General features: G+C 42.6%; 1 protein-coding gene across 2 annotated transcripts in view; it reads right to left on the bottom strand.

The window, feature by feature from the left end:
• ROR1 (receptor tyrosine kinase like orphan receptor 1) overlaps positions 1-14,916 on the bottom strand; it is a 170,897-nt gene that overhangs the window by 12,338 nt on the left and 143,643 nt on the right. For both annotated transcript variants that reach the window (XM_069788516.1, XM_069788515.1), the window contains exons 5-6: positions 1,829-1,956; positions 313-630 (exon numbers count right to left, since the gene is read on the bottom strand). In XM_069788516.1, coding sequence (XP_069644617.1) covers positions 313-630; positions 1,829-1,956 — 446 coding nt within the window. The remainder of the gene's footprint in view (positions 1-312; positions 631-1,828; positions 1,957-14,916) is intronic.

Raw genomic sequence — 14,916 nt, forward strand, 5'->3', positions numbered from 1 at the left:
TGTTCCCCAGTGTTTGAATGCTTACACCGTCATTGTTTCGTAGTTCATATTAATTAGTAAAGATCTGAAGCCAATAAACAGCATTTAGTGTGAACCCAGAGGCAGCTGAAGAAATAACTGAAAAAATATTTCTGAATTTCTACCCACTCTGGACTAGCTAGGGGAGAAGTGCGGGAGTGGGGTAATTCGAGAGCACGGCATCTGCAAGCTTTCAAAGACCAGCACTAGCTCCAACTCTGATGCACAAGCCCGTACAGCCAACCTTTTCACAGCGGTATTTTTTGCACGGAGGCACAGACCATTTTCACTTACTTTTATTTATGGGATCTGCCATTGGAATCCCAATCCGGATACAATTGACAGCTTCGGGGCTATCTGGCTGGGGAAGATCTTCGCAGTTAGGCAGCTTTAATCTCATCAGAATCATGGGATTAGATCTTGCAAAAATATACTCTGTCTGACACAGGACGTTTTCCAGAATTTCACATTCATCGCGGCACAAGTCTCGTGGCTTGGGAGCTGACGAAGTCTCATCGCAGTAGGGGAAGGCGTAATGGCACAGCGAAGGAATAGCAAACTGGGAGCATTTATCCGACAAATGGCTGGAAGTGCCAATCATGGTGAAGGCAGCTGTAAAATATACAAAAGGATTTTACTTAACCCAGTGGGAATTTTATTCCTGTGCTCTTGCCTTCCCAGTATAACCCTCACTTCCCATTGTGACTATTATTTTCAGATGTTCAGGTGATGAATGGGCCTTCCAGAAATACGGAGCACTAATTACATTGGAAGTTATTAACAATGCTGATTTCGCTGACAGAGAACGTACATCTGATTTCAACACGGGATTAATGTTAAGTATGTTACCAAAACCCCAAACCTAATTATACTTTTTTTTTTCCCCAAATAATTTATAATGGCTTGCAAAGTCATATAATATTTGGATGCCTTTTAACCAACAGGTAAAAACGAAAGTCCCTGCAGGATGCAGGATTACAGTACCAGTACCTTCATGGAAGATGCCTGCTTTCATAATATTCCAGATGACTTTTCAAACAAAATGGCATAAGACTATGAACTGTTGGCTGTATAGAAACCATTGGCCTTTCCTGTGAGCAATGCAAAAGTCTTTTTCACAATGCTGACAGCGTTTACAAAACGAAGGAAGAACACTCTAGGGGGAAGAGAAATTTGGAATATTCTGACAGCAAGAGAAAATCTGAATATAGAGAAGATGATTACCATAGTTAGGATCTGGCCAAGGTTAATTTATATAAAAAAATAGAGAAGTATCATGATATCTATGAGGCCTCAGTTTGAATTCAGCACCCCCATCAGCGCAGCATCTCCCACAAAAACAATGAAAACTCGTTCTTTACTAAATCTAAAGGAAAAACACTACCTGCTAGATTACTTATGCAGCCTCTTCTAGCACCTAAATGATCTCAACCACATAAACACCAACTAAGTCTGGTCTCCCTTTGCTGTTAAAATCTGCTTGGGTAACAGCAGCACAAGGTAGCCTGGCTATGAGACTCCAAGAAGCTGTAAATACACAACCTCTTCTCCTTGGAGAATAATTTTTTTAGTTTCTTTTGGGGGAGCTGGATGACCAGAGACATGAAGGCTTCTCAGATTGTCACTCTTCAGACGACTCCCTCCACTGACACTGCACAACGCAGGAGTCCCGGGTGAACTTTGTGGTGGGAATCTCACAGCAAGAGAGGATGAAGAGCAAATAAAAATAGTACTGCAGTTTATAAAACACTAGCAGCTTTTTGGGAAAAGACCGCTTCATGGGGAAGAAGCAGGTACATTTTTTACCCACCTGTAATCTGATTTTCTATTTCACCTTGCATATGCAAAGACTCCATATAAATGGTTCGATTTCCAATAAATCGTGCACAAGCAATCCCCCTGTAGGGCTGGCAAAAACCGTCCTCTTCATACTCGTCACTGAAATCAATCATAAACACAAAAGGGTGAAACGTTTCACATGCGACTTTGCAACAAAATGTCACTACAGGGAGCTGGCACTTGTATTATTAGAGGCAGATGCGAGGGGCTTACTGTGTTTGTCTTGCACTCTGCGATTCGTTCTGGGTGACGCTCACCCAGCGCAGGAGCCCACATGCCGCCTTCCCCTCTATTAACAGCCTGTGATAAGGGATTATATGGTCTTTAGGTAGTGCAGGGGGCACGGCACAGGCTTTGTGCCCTGGATGATTTTAACCTTAAAGGATTCCCACACTGCTGCAGGTAGTTTTCAGCATCTCACAAACGAGCCCAAAGTGAATATATCCTTATACTCAACAAGATATTGAATATTTCGTTTTTTAAAAAGACTCCAGCTGCCTGGTAAAAACAGGTAGCGGCATTTCAGGTTAGCCAGGATATGCGCTGACACTGTATGAAATGAATGCTTTTTGTATGAGGGGGAAGGCTATACTCAGGAATATACCCAGCCTTGATTACAACAGAATTTGTAATAAATTGCCTGAAGAAAAAGATTTATGTTTATTTAAATCAGCTAACGTGCCATTTTCTATTTTTGAACCAAACTTGTACTTAATATTGATAAACGTAGGATGAAGAGTCATGCTAGCAGAGACAGAATTTAAAGTGTATATAGAAAATCAAACCCCTCCCATCACTGATACCCTTGAAATAGGAAATGTTTCTTCAGTCTTCCTGAGTGTGGTAACAGTTATTGCTAAAACAGAACCAAAGCTAAGACAGGAGTTAAATAGACAGATTTCTTTCATTAGGTGCTTTGTTTTATGCAATATAGGAGACATTTAATACATAAATCCAGATGTGAAATTATTTGCCAATATTCTTCAAACAAAGCAGAGAAAGGAAATTACTAAACCTCTGAAGAGCAGACCAGTCACTGCTTATTTTGAACAGATAATCAACAGCTACGTGCTGGCACACAACAGATAGTTTTATGGATGTTTTGAGGAGGAGTTTGCATACATGATCACTGAAACATGCACTTAACTGCATGAATCAGCCCTTTTACTTTCTTGCTTTGAGAATCCAGTTGGAGATATTTGGGACCCATTTTCTGGAAAGACGGACACCTCAGCTCTGCTGAGGCCCCAGCAAAGGGACATGCCTAATGAAAATTTGCTGATAAATTCTTTGTTATTCATGCCGGCACCCACCCGAGGCAGCTACTATATGGCTCTCAAATTAGGAAAAATGATATTGGAATATCCCTAAGTATGATCACAGCTGGGTAGGCGACACGTTACTTTCTTTGTGTGCTTTTTTTTTTTTTTTCAGAATTCATCCTCCCCCAGATGCTGAAAGTCTAACGGTAGAATCAGACTATGCCTTAATAGGGAAAAATCACAGCTTTTTTAATCAACCCTGCCATTAAGTTTAACAAAAGACACTTTCATCCCCTCCTGAAGACCTTGGCTGTGAGAGCTTGGAAATGCAAATTACATTTAGCCTCTTTGAAGTCACCCATTCATTGTGTGCATGGCTTAGAGCAGGCGGCCAGCCTGCAGCCCGGCTCCCCAGCGCCCTGTCACAGCGGCCAGGGCGAGCTAATGGGATTAGCTGGAAGAAGTGCTAGGATTGCCTTCCAGGACACCCCAAACATCTCCCGGCACTCCTCAGCTACCAGCTCCAGAGCACCATACCAGGATTCACGCAGCGTTGTTTTCCAGTTCACAGGGAGAAGCTAGACACCATGAATTAACTGCAGTAATTTATGACTGTGAAGACAGGGGGGTGGGAAAGAGGGATGGTAGAGATGGAAACCTCCTTCCACAGACATCTCGCATCAATTGAGAAATCAACGGGAAGGGGTCCAAGCTTCATTGGATGATGGTCCCAAGATGTTCCCAAGTACCTTGGAAACTGGATTGCAAAAGCACAACCTTTAAACTGCCAATTAAACTCTCCATTAACTAGAGCGATGGTAGGCTGAGATACGTCAGATAACAGATAGTATTGAGCCAACAAAGATAGCCTGAGATGTAAACAGAGACACACAACCACATCCATGTGTTTCTGCACGGAGTCAGCTCTGGCGAAAACATTTTCACTCTCTTGGCTCTTGAAGAGAAGACAAAACAGCTGGAACCTGAGCCAAAAAACCACAATAGCTACTGCAGGCTCTGGAGGTCAATTCTCCATCCTCTAATCAATAAATCCCCCAATAGTATATAATTCATTATTCATTTATTATTTATTATAATTTATTATGCAATTTAACTCAGGGACTACACCTAACAGCAACTGCTCTTGAAGGCGATCAGACATTGCAATTTAAGCGCACAACTAGATAGAGAAGACAAAACCAGGAGTAATGTGATTAACATACCAACAAAGCAAACTCACCTCACTCTGAGGCTCACCTTTGAACTAAAGAAGATTTAACTGCAATAGCTGCATGCAGCAAGGATTTCGAGTGAGCAGGGACACCAGTTTACCTGGGTGGAAATGCCCCAAGGAAAAGGATTTTGGAGATAATCTTGGGAGGTGAAGATTAAAGAGGAGAGCCTGGATCCCACCACCTCTGCCCCAGCCTTGAATTCACAGAGGTAAAACATGAGATTAGTAGCTCAAATGGAGCAGGTGCTACTTTGAATTGGTTTGGAAATCAGCTCCATAATGGGCCAGAAGGATAAATCAAACGAAAGGAACAGGAGCACCAGAGTATGAGAAAAGGACCCCTGAGACACGAGAGGACGCAGTCCCCTGGTCTCCACTCGCAGAGCTGCTCTGCGGGGGCCCAGTGAAAAAGAAAAGTACTGGGCTGTGAGGGTCATCTATCGCTCCTGACAGCTATCAGGAGCTCAAAATAGCAGCTCCTGCAACAGGAGTCCTGATCATAGGCTGGTAACACATCATTGTGCTGAAGTTATTGGCACACGCTAGTCGACGAAGAAGCGGCCGCATCTCAGGCCCTGGCTCTGTTTCCGTATCACCCTTCGTCAGCCGTTCAGGTTCACACGAAACCCCCTCTCACCTCTGCATCTCTTCACGATGTCTCTTGCCCTCCCTCACTCCTGCAGCTCTTTTCTGTGAGACGGCTCAGGATGGAAAGGTTTACATCTAGGATCTAGGGCCTCCCAGGGCATCCCTTTGGTCCTTGATGGGCAACCGGAGCTGTACCCAGCGATATCCAGGGTGGCCCTGGAGACAATGCTGCTGCCAATGCAGCTGGAGCTCTGCCAGGCAGACCCCCCCCGAGCCATCGCTCCCCACAATACAGCGGTTTTTTGGGGGGGAGGCTGCCAGCTCTCCATCTAAGACCATTTCCCGCTGAACAGATTGCTGCCGAGGCTGAACACCCTCTGCTCGCCAGACGTTTCATCCAAAACCAGAGCTGTAGCCTGACACGGAGCCCACAATAGCATGCAGAGCTCCTACACAGCTTAAACACATTCCCCACCTCCTGCTGCCAACTGGCAGCCACTTCGGCGGCTGGCTTTAAAACGCAGCTATCAGTTTCTTGGGATCAAGGCTCAGATCGCCGATTCCTTTTACGTAGTTCACATTTTGCATACCTCACATGCTTTTTGTAAGCAATTCACAGCATCGCTGCTCAAATGTGTATCTGCTTCACGGTCCTGATCTGATTCTACCCACAGCAAAAGGGGCTCAAACCGGAGGTGAATGAGGTCTGATTCAGCAATTAATGTGTTAAAATTTATGGACAAGCTTAAATTCTAATGGAATGGAAGTCAATCTAAGCCCATGGGCATTGCTGATTGGGTATGGACTTAATCACTCAGGCAAAATCTCTGCCGAACTAGAGAGGCAAGCAGTCAGCAGGTGAAAACCACGGACGTCAGCTCACGGGAGCAATTTCAGCGATAATCGCAGGGCAGCTCGGCCACCTTCCCAGTGTCAGATCTTGGGGTCTGGGTGCTGCCCCCCACCCGACTCCCACTTTTTCCACTGCCTGCACCCCACAAAGCTCTGGCAACCGTTCAGTGAAGACTACACAAGAAAAAGGAAAGCGCTGGATTTTAATGACTGACAGATGATACAGCACTGTAGCGTTTTATGATTATTTCTTTTCAGATTTGGTTTCCACTCTGTTTTCTGTTTGGGTCTTCAACTATTTCTAGCCTTGATGTTTATCTTGGAGCTTGCTCATTGCTTTTAGATCCCGCTGCAGTTCCCCCTGCAACAATACTTCTGGCTTCCTGCAATAATAGTAGTACCACGGATTAAATTTACACTGTACTCGGGTGTCTTTAAGTATCTGATTGCACAAAGTTTACAGAAGACTGAGTAAGAGATTTGAAGGGTGTCCACACCAACTCACTAACTTAACCTGACCTAGGCTAGAGCCTGCATCAACATGGGATGCGCTGGGTCTTCATGCAGCCCAAACTTGAGCAGCATCTTTCTTTCTATGGATTACAGAGGCTGCATAGAAAAGTCAGCACTGTAATAAGGTACTTCATGTCTCTCTGGGTACGTCTGAATATGAGTAAGTCACTGCACAAGTAAAAGGACCCTGCCCTTGACATGCAGTTTAAGATGGCAAAGGTCTCAACACAGGTCACCTAGACAGAGCCAGAAGGAGAGACCAAGTCACAGCACACAAAAAAATTTGCAAATACTGACAAAGAATTCACTGTCAGTGCTCGGGTTCATTTTCCCCTCTTTAATTTTTTTTGTTTGCGCTAGCAATATTTACATCTGTCAACCCTGGGTCACCAGAAGCTTTTCGCATACTGAAATGGTAACAAAATAATAAACCAACCCTAAACCAAAGAATGGCCAGTGCAAGTTCATGCTTTTCCTCTTTCCCTTTGCTTCTCACTCAGACCCTCCCAATCTCTGACTCTGTACTGGGATCCCAGAGGAGGTAGTTACATGAGCTGTATTAGGAGAGATCTCTTGATCTCATCTGCTCATGGCGTGACGGCTCCAGTGAATTGAAAGGTTGATCTGCCTCTCAGCACAGCGCCTTTCTGTTGCAGCCTGAAACCGGGGAGAATTTCTAATTGCCTCTGACTTGAAACAGCACCAGCTTTTTAGGCATCCCCATGCAAACCAGGCAAAGTACCTTGCAGCAGCAGAAAAGCAATAACAATCAGTTTGCAATTTGTTTCTTATCAGCTCGCACTAAACCTGGAGGGTCTGCGTGGTATCCACCTCATCCAAACGCATCTCCGCAGTCTGGTTTCCAAATACAAACCATTTCTGCCAGATTCTCCATCAGAGTCCATTTCCCAACACACTGTCTTTTCTTTCCCAGTCTTTTTCTGCATTACCAGAAATTGCCCGAATCTAAACAACATTCCCAGCAAATGTCAACAATGGGTCCACGAACTTAGTTTAGCAAAAGCTTTGTAACCAGGCTTTAACATGAGTTCACTTAGAAGTGTTTTATAAATTAATAGAAAAACTGAACCTTGTGCAATCATGTTGTATTTATTTTCACAATATCCAATGTATTAAAAATACATATTCCAAAGATGGTGTAATTGTGTGGTCATTTCTAACACACCCCACGGATTTCTTTCTTTTTTTTTCTCCCTTTTTTTTCTTTTGCTTTAAGAAGGATTTGAATGAGTACCCAACAAGAAAGAATCATAAATCCAGGACTAATTTTGATATCTTGAGCGAAAATGGGCAAACGAGAGATGTAGGACAAGGCAAGACAAAATCCCAAATGCTGTGGGTGTCCCAAAACAAGACATAGGAGCATTGCCCTCCCTCCTGATGCCCGTTCCAACACCAGCCTGCTAGGATACACACTTACGCTTAGGTCCATTAGTATGTTGGTTAGATGGGATCATTTGATTACCATTATTTCGGTAAGCAAATCTCTAACAGCAATATAAACAGGTGAGTGTACATAGAGGCAGTGAGGATTAATAAAAGCAGCAGGGGAAAGGACATCATAATGTTCAGTAAAGCCAGCACGGGATTAAGGTGCGCGTGCAAAGCCAGACTGATTTACGAAGATTAACTGATTTGAAGAGCAAAAGCAAATAAGTGGTGTATTATCTCCAAGATCTTCCAAGTGGAGATGGAGCAGCTTTGGCTCTGCATGAAGGCTGTGCAGACATTTTTTTCACTTACAAAGTGAAAGGCATTTTGTCTTGCTCAAAAAAAAAAAAAGTTCTACCATAGCACTAAACTAGTCAGAGCTGTTTATCTAAATAATTTATATCCAACAGCAGAGTACTGATGGGAAAATGCAGCCAACATTGCCTAGTTCAGACAACCAAGTGCTTTATACCCTTCTCTTCCCAGGGAAAACAGAGGTGTGAGCAGAGAGCTTAGCTCCTGTCACCCTGGCACAGGCAGGGATCCGCACGGCACCTGGGCAGACTCCTGTGCCCACTCAAGAGCTGCACCAAAAGGGTCCTTCTTAACACTTGAGTCACGCACCTACAGATCTGCAACCTACAACTGGGGTTTATAGAGGGTGTTGCTTTAGGGGAGTTGAGTTCATAATGAATGCTGATAGGTGACAGCACACGGGGAAGAAACACGCTCTAGAAAACTTTGCAGTTAATTAAAAGGTGTATCCATGAATTAGTTTTATTATTACATATATCCAATACACCCTCTGTACATGCATTAATGCTGTATAAATTATTTGTACATTGTTAAATAAATTGTATTTTGTTCCGTAGTCATGTTCCAGCTTCACACAGAATAAAATGAAAAGAGTTTTTACTTGGCAGATATCCCTTAAAGCAAACAGATGAATAATATTCTGTCATACTTTCCAAAGAGCAAAACCCAGTTGCTTGTGCCTCGCTTTGAAAATGGGAACATATTGGCTCTGTTTCATAACAATATTTCAGAAATGTGAGGGCTGCATTTTACTTTGCAAAAAGAAGAGAATTGCCCAGACTTGCATGTCACTGTGTAATTTAAGGAAAAGTTCTGTGTAATATAAGCTATTGCTGTTTTGACACCCATTGAAAGTCGCAGGGCAGCTAGGGTTTAAATGGTTCACTAGAAAAGCACAGGCATAAAATAAAAAAATTAATAACGCTGTCCTTTGACATCATTAAATTTACAGAGTCCCATACCACCACTGATACACCTCGTTCCTACTACTACTACTACTAAAAAAAAATCAGTAAGCGAATACGATCTGCCTAAGTAACTACTTAGTCGTTATCTCACATTCCAGACTGATAGCTGGTTTAACATGATGCCTCCGATCCAGAGACGGGTAAAGCATCCAAAATTAACTGAGTTTGGGATGCTGTTTCGCACGGCTTAGCACATGGGACGGCACTGAGGGGCCCAGGCCAGCGCTGGGGCCCCATTACGGCCATTCTCTGCTACCACTGGGACAGACAAAATTCCCTGGCCCCCCAAAAATCTTCCAATTACCCAAACATATTGGTCTGAGCGTTTCTCAGGGCTGCATATCGCTGCGCTCCCCTCCCCCAGTCACTTCTCGTTAGAGGATTTTGGTGCTGAAAGGAGGCAGGTTTGTGCAGAGACATAAACATCACTGGTGAGAGCTGACATGTGTTTTCTACTAACCTCATCTGGGCAGCGCGGCAGCATCCACAGCTTTGGAAGCTTAATAAAATACATCTCTCGTGCAATTAATCCCTTGGCAAGGATGCACCGAAGCAATTACTGCATGTTTTTCTTTGTCATCATAAGAAAGTTTTACAGTGCCTCTATCAAAATGACTCATTTCGGAGAAGCAAAAGCTGCCTAGAAAAGCTCAATAACAGTGGCTGTGAATTTGATCTAAATATTGACCAAAAATAAATAAACTAGCTGGGACGTTAGCCTCTGAGATTTGTTCTTTTTCCCCTCTTAAACACTTCGTAACAATCCCTTCCCTACCAAACCTCCTCTTGGAAAGTCAATGGGCGTTCCTGCAAGCGAGGGTGCGAGCCGGCCGCGCGTTTGCTCAGCAGCTGCAGCTGGTTAGGAAACAACCCTGGTAACAGCGTTTGAATCTTTCCTGGCAGATTTCTTACATCATTATTCAAGATGAACTGCAAATCATATGCTCATAGTTACGGAAATGGCAGGAAACTTCTTGCACTTATGTTTTGTTTGACAAAGCGATTTTAAGGTTACGTTTGGAAGGTCGGTTCGTCCAACTTCTAGATGCAGATAAAAAAAAAAAGTAAAATGTTTTTGAAGAGCAGTCAAGCGGGATAAGATTACAAGTGCTAAACGTTGCCTCTTCTATCAAACCTTTGTACTGTACAGAAAAACACTCTCCCTCCTCCTGGATTCCCTCACGGAGCTGCAACGATCTCACACACACGTTCCTTATCCACCTCTCATCAAGCATTAACCTTTAGATAAGGAGTTTTTGATGGAACGATCATCAGCTTCACCCCATAAATCGGCTGCAGCCGCTCTGCCCTGAGCAATACCAGACTCTCCCTCTGCCCCACAGGAGCTCAGGCCAATTGGTCTGACGGCCCTCGGGAGCAGACGGGCAGGACCAGACCATTTCACATCCGTGAAAAGATGCGATTTTCTTTTCACACGGCGAGAGAGCAACCCTCAGGCACTGCACGGGGAAGCTGGACACGAAATAAGGCAGACAGGCAAAGGGAAGAGACTTCCTCTACCTGCCTCGGCCCCATCCCTCAGGTTTTTGTCCAAATCCCTAATAACTGGGACCTTTTTGAACGCACATTTTGTGAGCAGCCTCAAAGTGTACTACAGCCCGACTGCCGCATCTCCATCAGCCCCCCATGCCCAACCATCACGGCTTGGTGCAGGACAAGTGATATCAAGCCACCAGATCCGATGGAGCTCCTTAATCAAACGCCTCATCGCTTTCATACGCACGAAAAGTAAGTCAGTGACCTATTTGACCAGGAAGCTGATATTCCCCGGAGACCGTTCTTCATCTATAGCACTGCCATATGGGGGAGTTACTACAGGTTTGCTCGGTGCTACATGAGGCCGACACTCTTTCCCATAGGAACGGGAGAACAACACACCCTTCTGACTCTCGGGGTCTGCCAGGAGGATATACTTAGGACTACAAAGAGGTCATATCACAAAGGACATACTCCAGACTGTATTCAGTCTCTAGTCAGATAAAAATCCCCAATACTAAGGGTCTTCTTCATTATTTAGTCACACGAAGTTATGGAGGTTGTTCAGATTTCATCGAGCAATAAAATAAATTGCAGATTACATTGTGCATCATGCCCACAAATTTGATTTTTCACCTCTCATACAGAAAAGTGCACCTCTGTGATATATTCAAAAAAGAAACTTTAAATATTACAGTCAAGGTTGAGTCACCTTTCAAATGGCTTGATCTGGACATTAAGGGCTTTATTCCCAAATATTTTACTGCCTCTTTACAGGCATAATGGGGCCTCAGAGTGAGTGTTCATGCAACTGATACCACATGAGAAAGTCTCTTTACACCAAAAGTGTCGCATAACCAGGCTCTAATGCATAAGGAGCTGGGTCCTCCGAGGAGCATTGGTTTGAGAAAACAGCAGGGACGTGGGTACTTTGAACCCCTGTGATTAGAAAAGGGTGAGAATAATAACAAGGTTTTAAGTAACACCTTTTTGTTTGCCTTACGTTAAATCTCTTTTGTCAGATGTCCTTTTTTTAAGGAAAAATTAACATTTAAAATTTTCCAGTTAGCATTGCTAATGATTCCTGTCTCTCACAACTGCTTATTCACTGCTGAGGACTGAAACAGCTCAAGTGTTCAGCAAAAGCGATTTTGTATGCTACTGTATAATAGACACCTACCTTTGCAACAGGGTAGTCAAGTCTTCTGGAATGTGTAGGAAATAACACACATTCATAAATGAGAACATCAAAAATGAAAACATTTAATCTAAAGCAAAAGACAATTATTTATGGTGCTAACACAGACTATTTAAATAACATGGCAAAGTATCTTCATTTTCAAGCTATTTTTCCATCCCATGTGGTTTTTTTTTTTCTTTCCCTCCTATGGAAGGACATCCAAACTTCCCATTCTCCACCAACATGTCTTAAAGACTTTGTTTATTCCCTGATAAAACTACTGCAGATTGTTCTTTGCCCAGGAGAGACTTCTTGCAGAAGGCAATATCCCGCTCCTTCCTGGGCCTCAGGACACTGCAAATACAGCTTTGAACTATTCCTAACTGATACAAAAACTTGTAAGCACCAAGAGTCAACATTGAGCACTACAAAATGAGTTTCAGAACTTCTGCAGCCCATTTTATCTCACTAACTCTTTCCTGCTTTACTTCATTTTCTGAAGTCACAGCTTTATTTCTGCTCCTCCCTCCCCTCTCCTTCCTTCTAACATTTAATTTGTCTTATGTGACTCAAATAGGTCTTTCTTCTAGTGACCTAATATTTTAACCTTAAGCATGATGAAAAACAGACTTCACAAATCTGACACTTGAATTAAAAGTGAAACACATGCCTCAGCACAAGTTAATTAAAAATAATACATGTTAGCTTGTTTAAACTATTATTTGACCAAAAATTTGTACCCATCAGTAACTAGTATACTCCACAATTGCTACAAAAGTAACAGTAACCACCATAAGCTCAAACTTACTGCAAAAATTAGCTATGTTACTTCTCCTTTTATTTAACAGAAGTTTTCACAGATCCTGCTGAAGCTGCTGAGCCGAATTGCTGAGCTCTCCCCTACGAGATGCCAGAGCACACAGCGTGCATGAGGGCTGTCGGAACCCAGGGGCACCAGTTCGGATTTCAGCACACCAGTACCCCAACGCATGAGCCCTGTACCTGCTCAGCATTGTGCATCACTGTTACATGCCCCAGTACTAATTCAGATGCTAATAATTAGTTGCAGATAACTAATTTTACAGGCATGTAGCCTTGCTCCTCTCAATGTGGTAACTCCTGCCCTGAAGTGCGTATCTGCGGTTCCCTTTCATGGGACAGGGGAGAGGCCAGGCACTACAAAGTAACGACAGTGGATGGAGAGCAACTACGTGGAAAAAGTTGATCTGAAATTCCAGATTCCTTTAAAAAACCTAGCAGAAAACATATTTTTCTAAATGGACTTCCTAGGAATTATGTCAAGGTAGGAATACAGCGTTTTTCTCTGCTGACAAGCAGTCTGGGGGTTGCTGCGTTTATGAGCATAATACTCATACTTTGGCTGGGGGTAGCTGATAAGTCCAAAACCGTTTTAAGCAGTTAGTCTTATTGAAATAGTTGGTCAAGTTTAACAACTGTGAAAACATTTAAAGTTCACATAACTTGCAGGTCTATCATAAATTCTGCTCCTGACAGACACACATAAATAGAGGCTCCTCAGCTGGGAATAGCCAGTCTGCTTTAAAGGGTATCATGAGTTATAATGAACTGAGAATGTCTTGTGAAAAAGATTGCTTTTGAGATAAGAAAGTCTTTCTTAAGACAACAAACATGAGTGAAAATATGCTTCGGTGAAAATTAAGATCCGTCCACCCATTCCCTAATGGTAATTGGATAAGACATGGAGAGCTTGTTTGTTTTCTTTAAAAGCATTTTGCCTCTCTACATAGGCTGCACAGACCCGTGTGAAGAAACCACACTTCAGTAACCATCTTAGGACCAAAATATCCATATTTTGGTTAGCCTTGAGAAGGATGCCTAGCCCCAGATTCTGAAAATCCTGATTTGAAGAAAGTACTGTGTGAAAATGGCAGCTTTCTACTCAGAAATGGGCCAAATCCCTTCTAAAACTTTTGTTCCTAGAAAAAAAGTCACTGCCTTTTCCTCCTGCTACCCCAAAAGAATGAATAGGTCACAACATGCCTTCCTGCCTATTTTCTGGCAGCAGCATTAAAAGAATTATTAAGTAAATTCTGACCTCCAATTTTTTTTGTTGTTGTGGTAAATAAAGATGGAAACATCTAATTTTGCAAGGCCAACCAGCTCAAAACACTGCAAGCTTAAAGCATTTGTCTGAGCAACTCAGAGAAAAGCCCAGCTTGTTTGCAGTACGGTGTTTGTAGAAAACATGTAAGATAGTCCCACTTTGCAGCTCATTTACACCCAATAATTGGTATTCAGGGTGAAAAATCCACTTTCCTACCTCCATAACCAGCACCATGGGGTTTTTATGATTCAAGTGGCAAAAGGAAAAGGTACATATTTTTCCGGACTTGTCCAAGTTTGCAAGATACGTAATTTTTTTGTATTTACCAATAAACTAAACTATCCCAGTTGCTTTATTTAGTTTTATTTCATTATTCCAGTGTGTTAGCAATTGAGAACAGTACTTCGATCAAAGTTTGCATTAGAAGTAATTATGCTAACTTGCCTCTGTGAATGGATCACAAATTTCTAAGACGTTTTACACGTGATTACCTGGGTACTTTGATGCAAAGTACTATGTTCAAGGTACTCATAACATCCAGCTCTACCGTTTCTCAGTAAGACAGCGCAGGGCCGCGTCTGCCAGACTTCCTACCTGCCTCCGCATGGTGCGATGGGCTGAGCTGCGTGACACCAAAATTTCAGCTGTAATTCTGAAATTAATTGGTATTGATAAGGTTATATGCATGTTATGTATTATATTAACGCATTCCCTCCCTGGAAAAATATTTTTTAAGATAATAGACCTCTTTCTAGAACCTTGTTTTAATAAAGTCTGTCCTGGCATATTTTTGCAGTTGTACTTTATCAAATCTAAAAGCTGTTTTTTATCTTTGAGTAGGTGAAATGCTGGTTCATATCAATACTAACTCTTATCGTGGTTTGGTAATATAAAACATGTATTTTACAACTGCACAAAAAATTAAATGAGGATTAAGCCAAATATTATTTAAAAAGGCATGCACACATACCAGCCATGCAGCAAAGCGATTTACGCACAGTGTGTGTGAGATGAAAATGAAAGGAAACACTGGTATTTATATACCATTGCTCCTTTTATCCAGCCGAGAAACTTTATTTTGGCAAGACCATGATTGCCTATTTTGTCTCACA

The sequence above is a fragment of the Haliaeetus albicilla genome, chromosome 8 (assembly GCF_947461875.1).
Source record: "Haliaeetus albicilla chromosome 8, bHalAlb1.1, whole genome shotgun sequence".
Classification (NCBI taxonomy): domain Eukaryota; kingdom Metazoa; phylum Chordata; class Aves; order Accipitriformes; family Accipitridae; genus Haliaeetus; species Haliaeetus albicilla.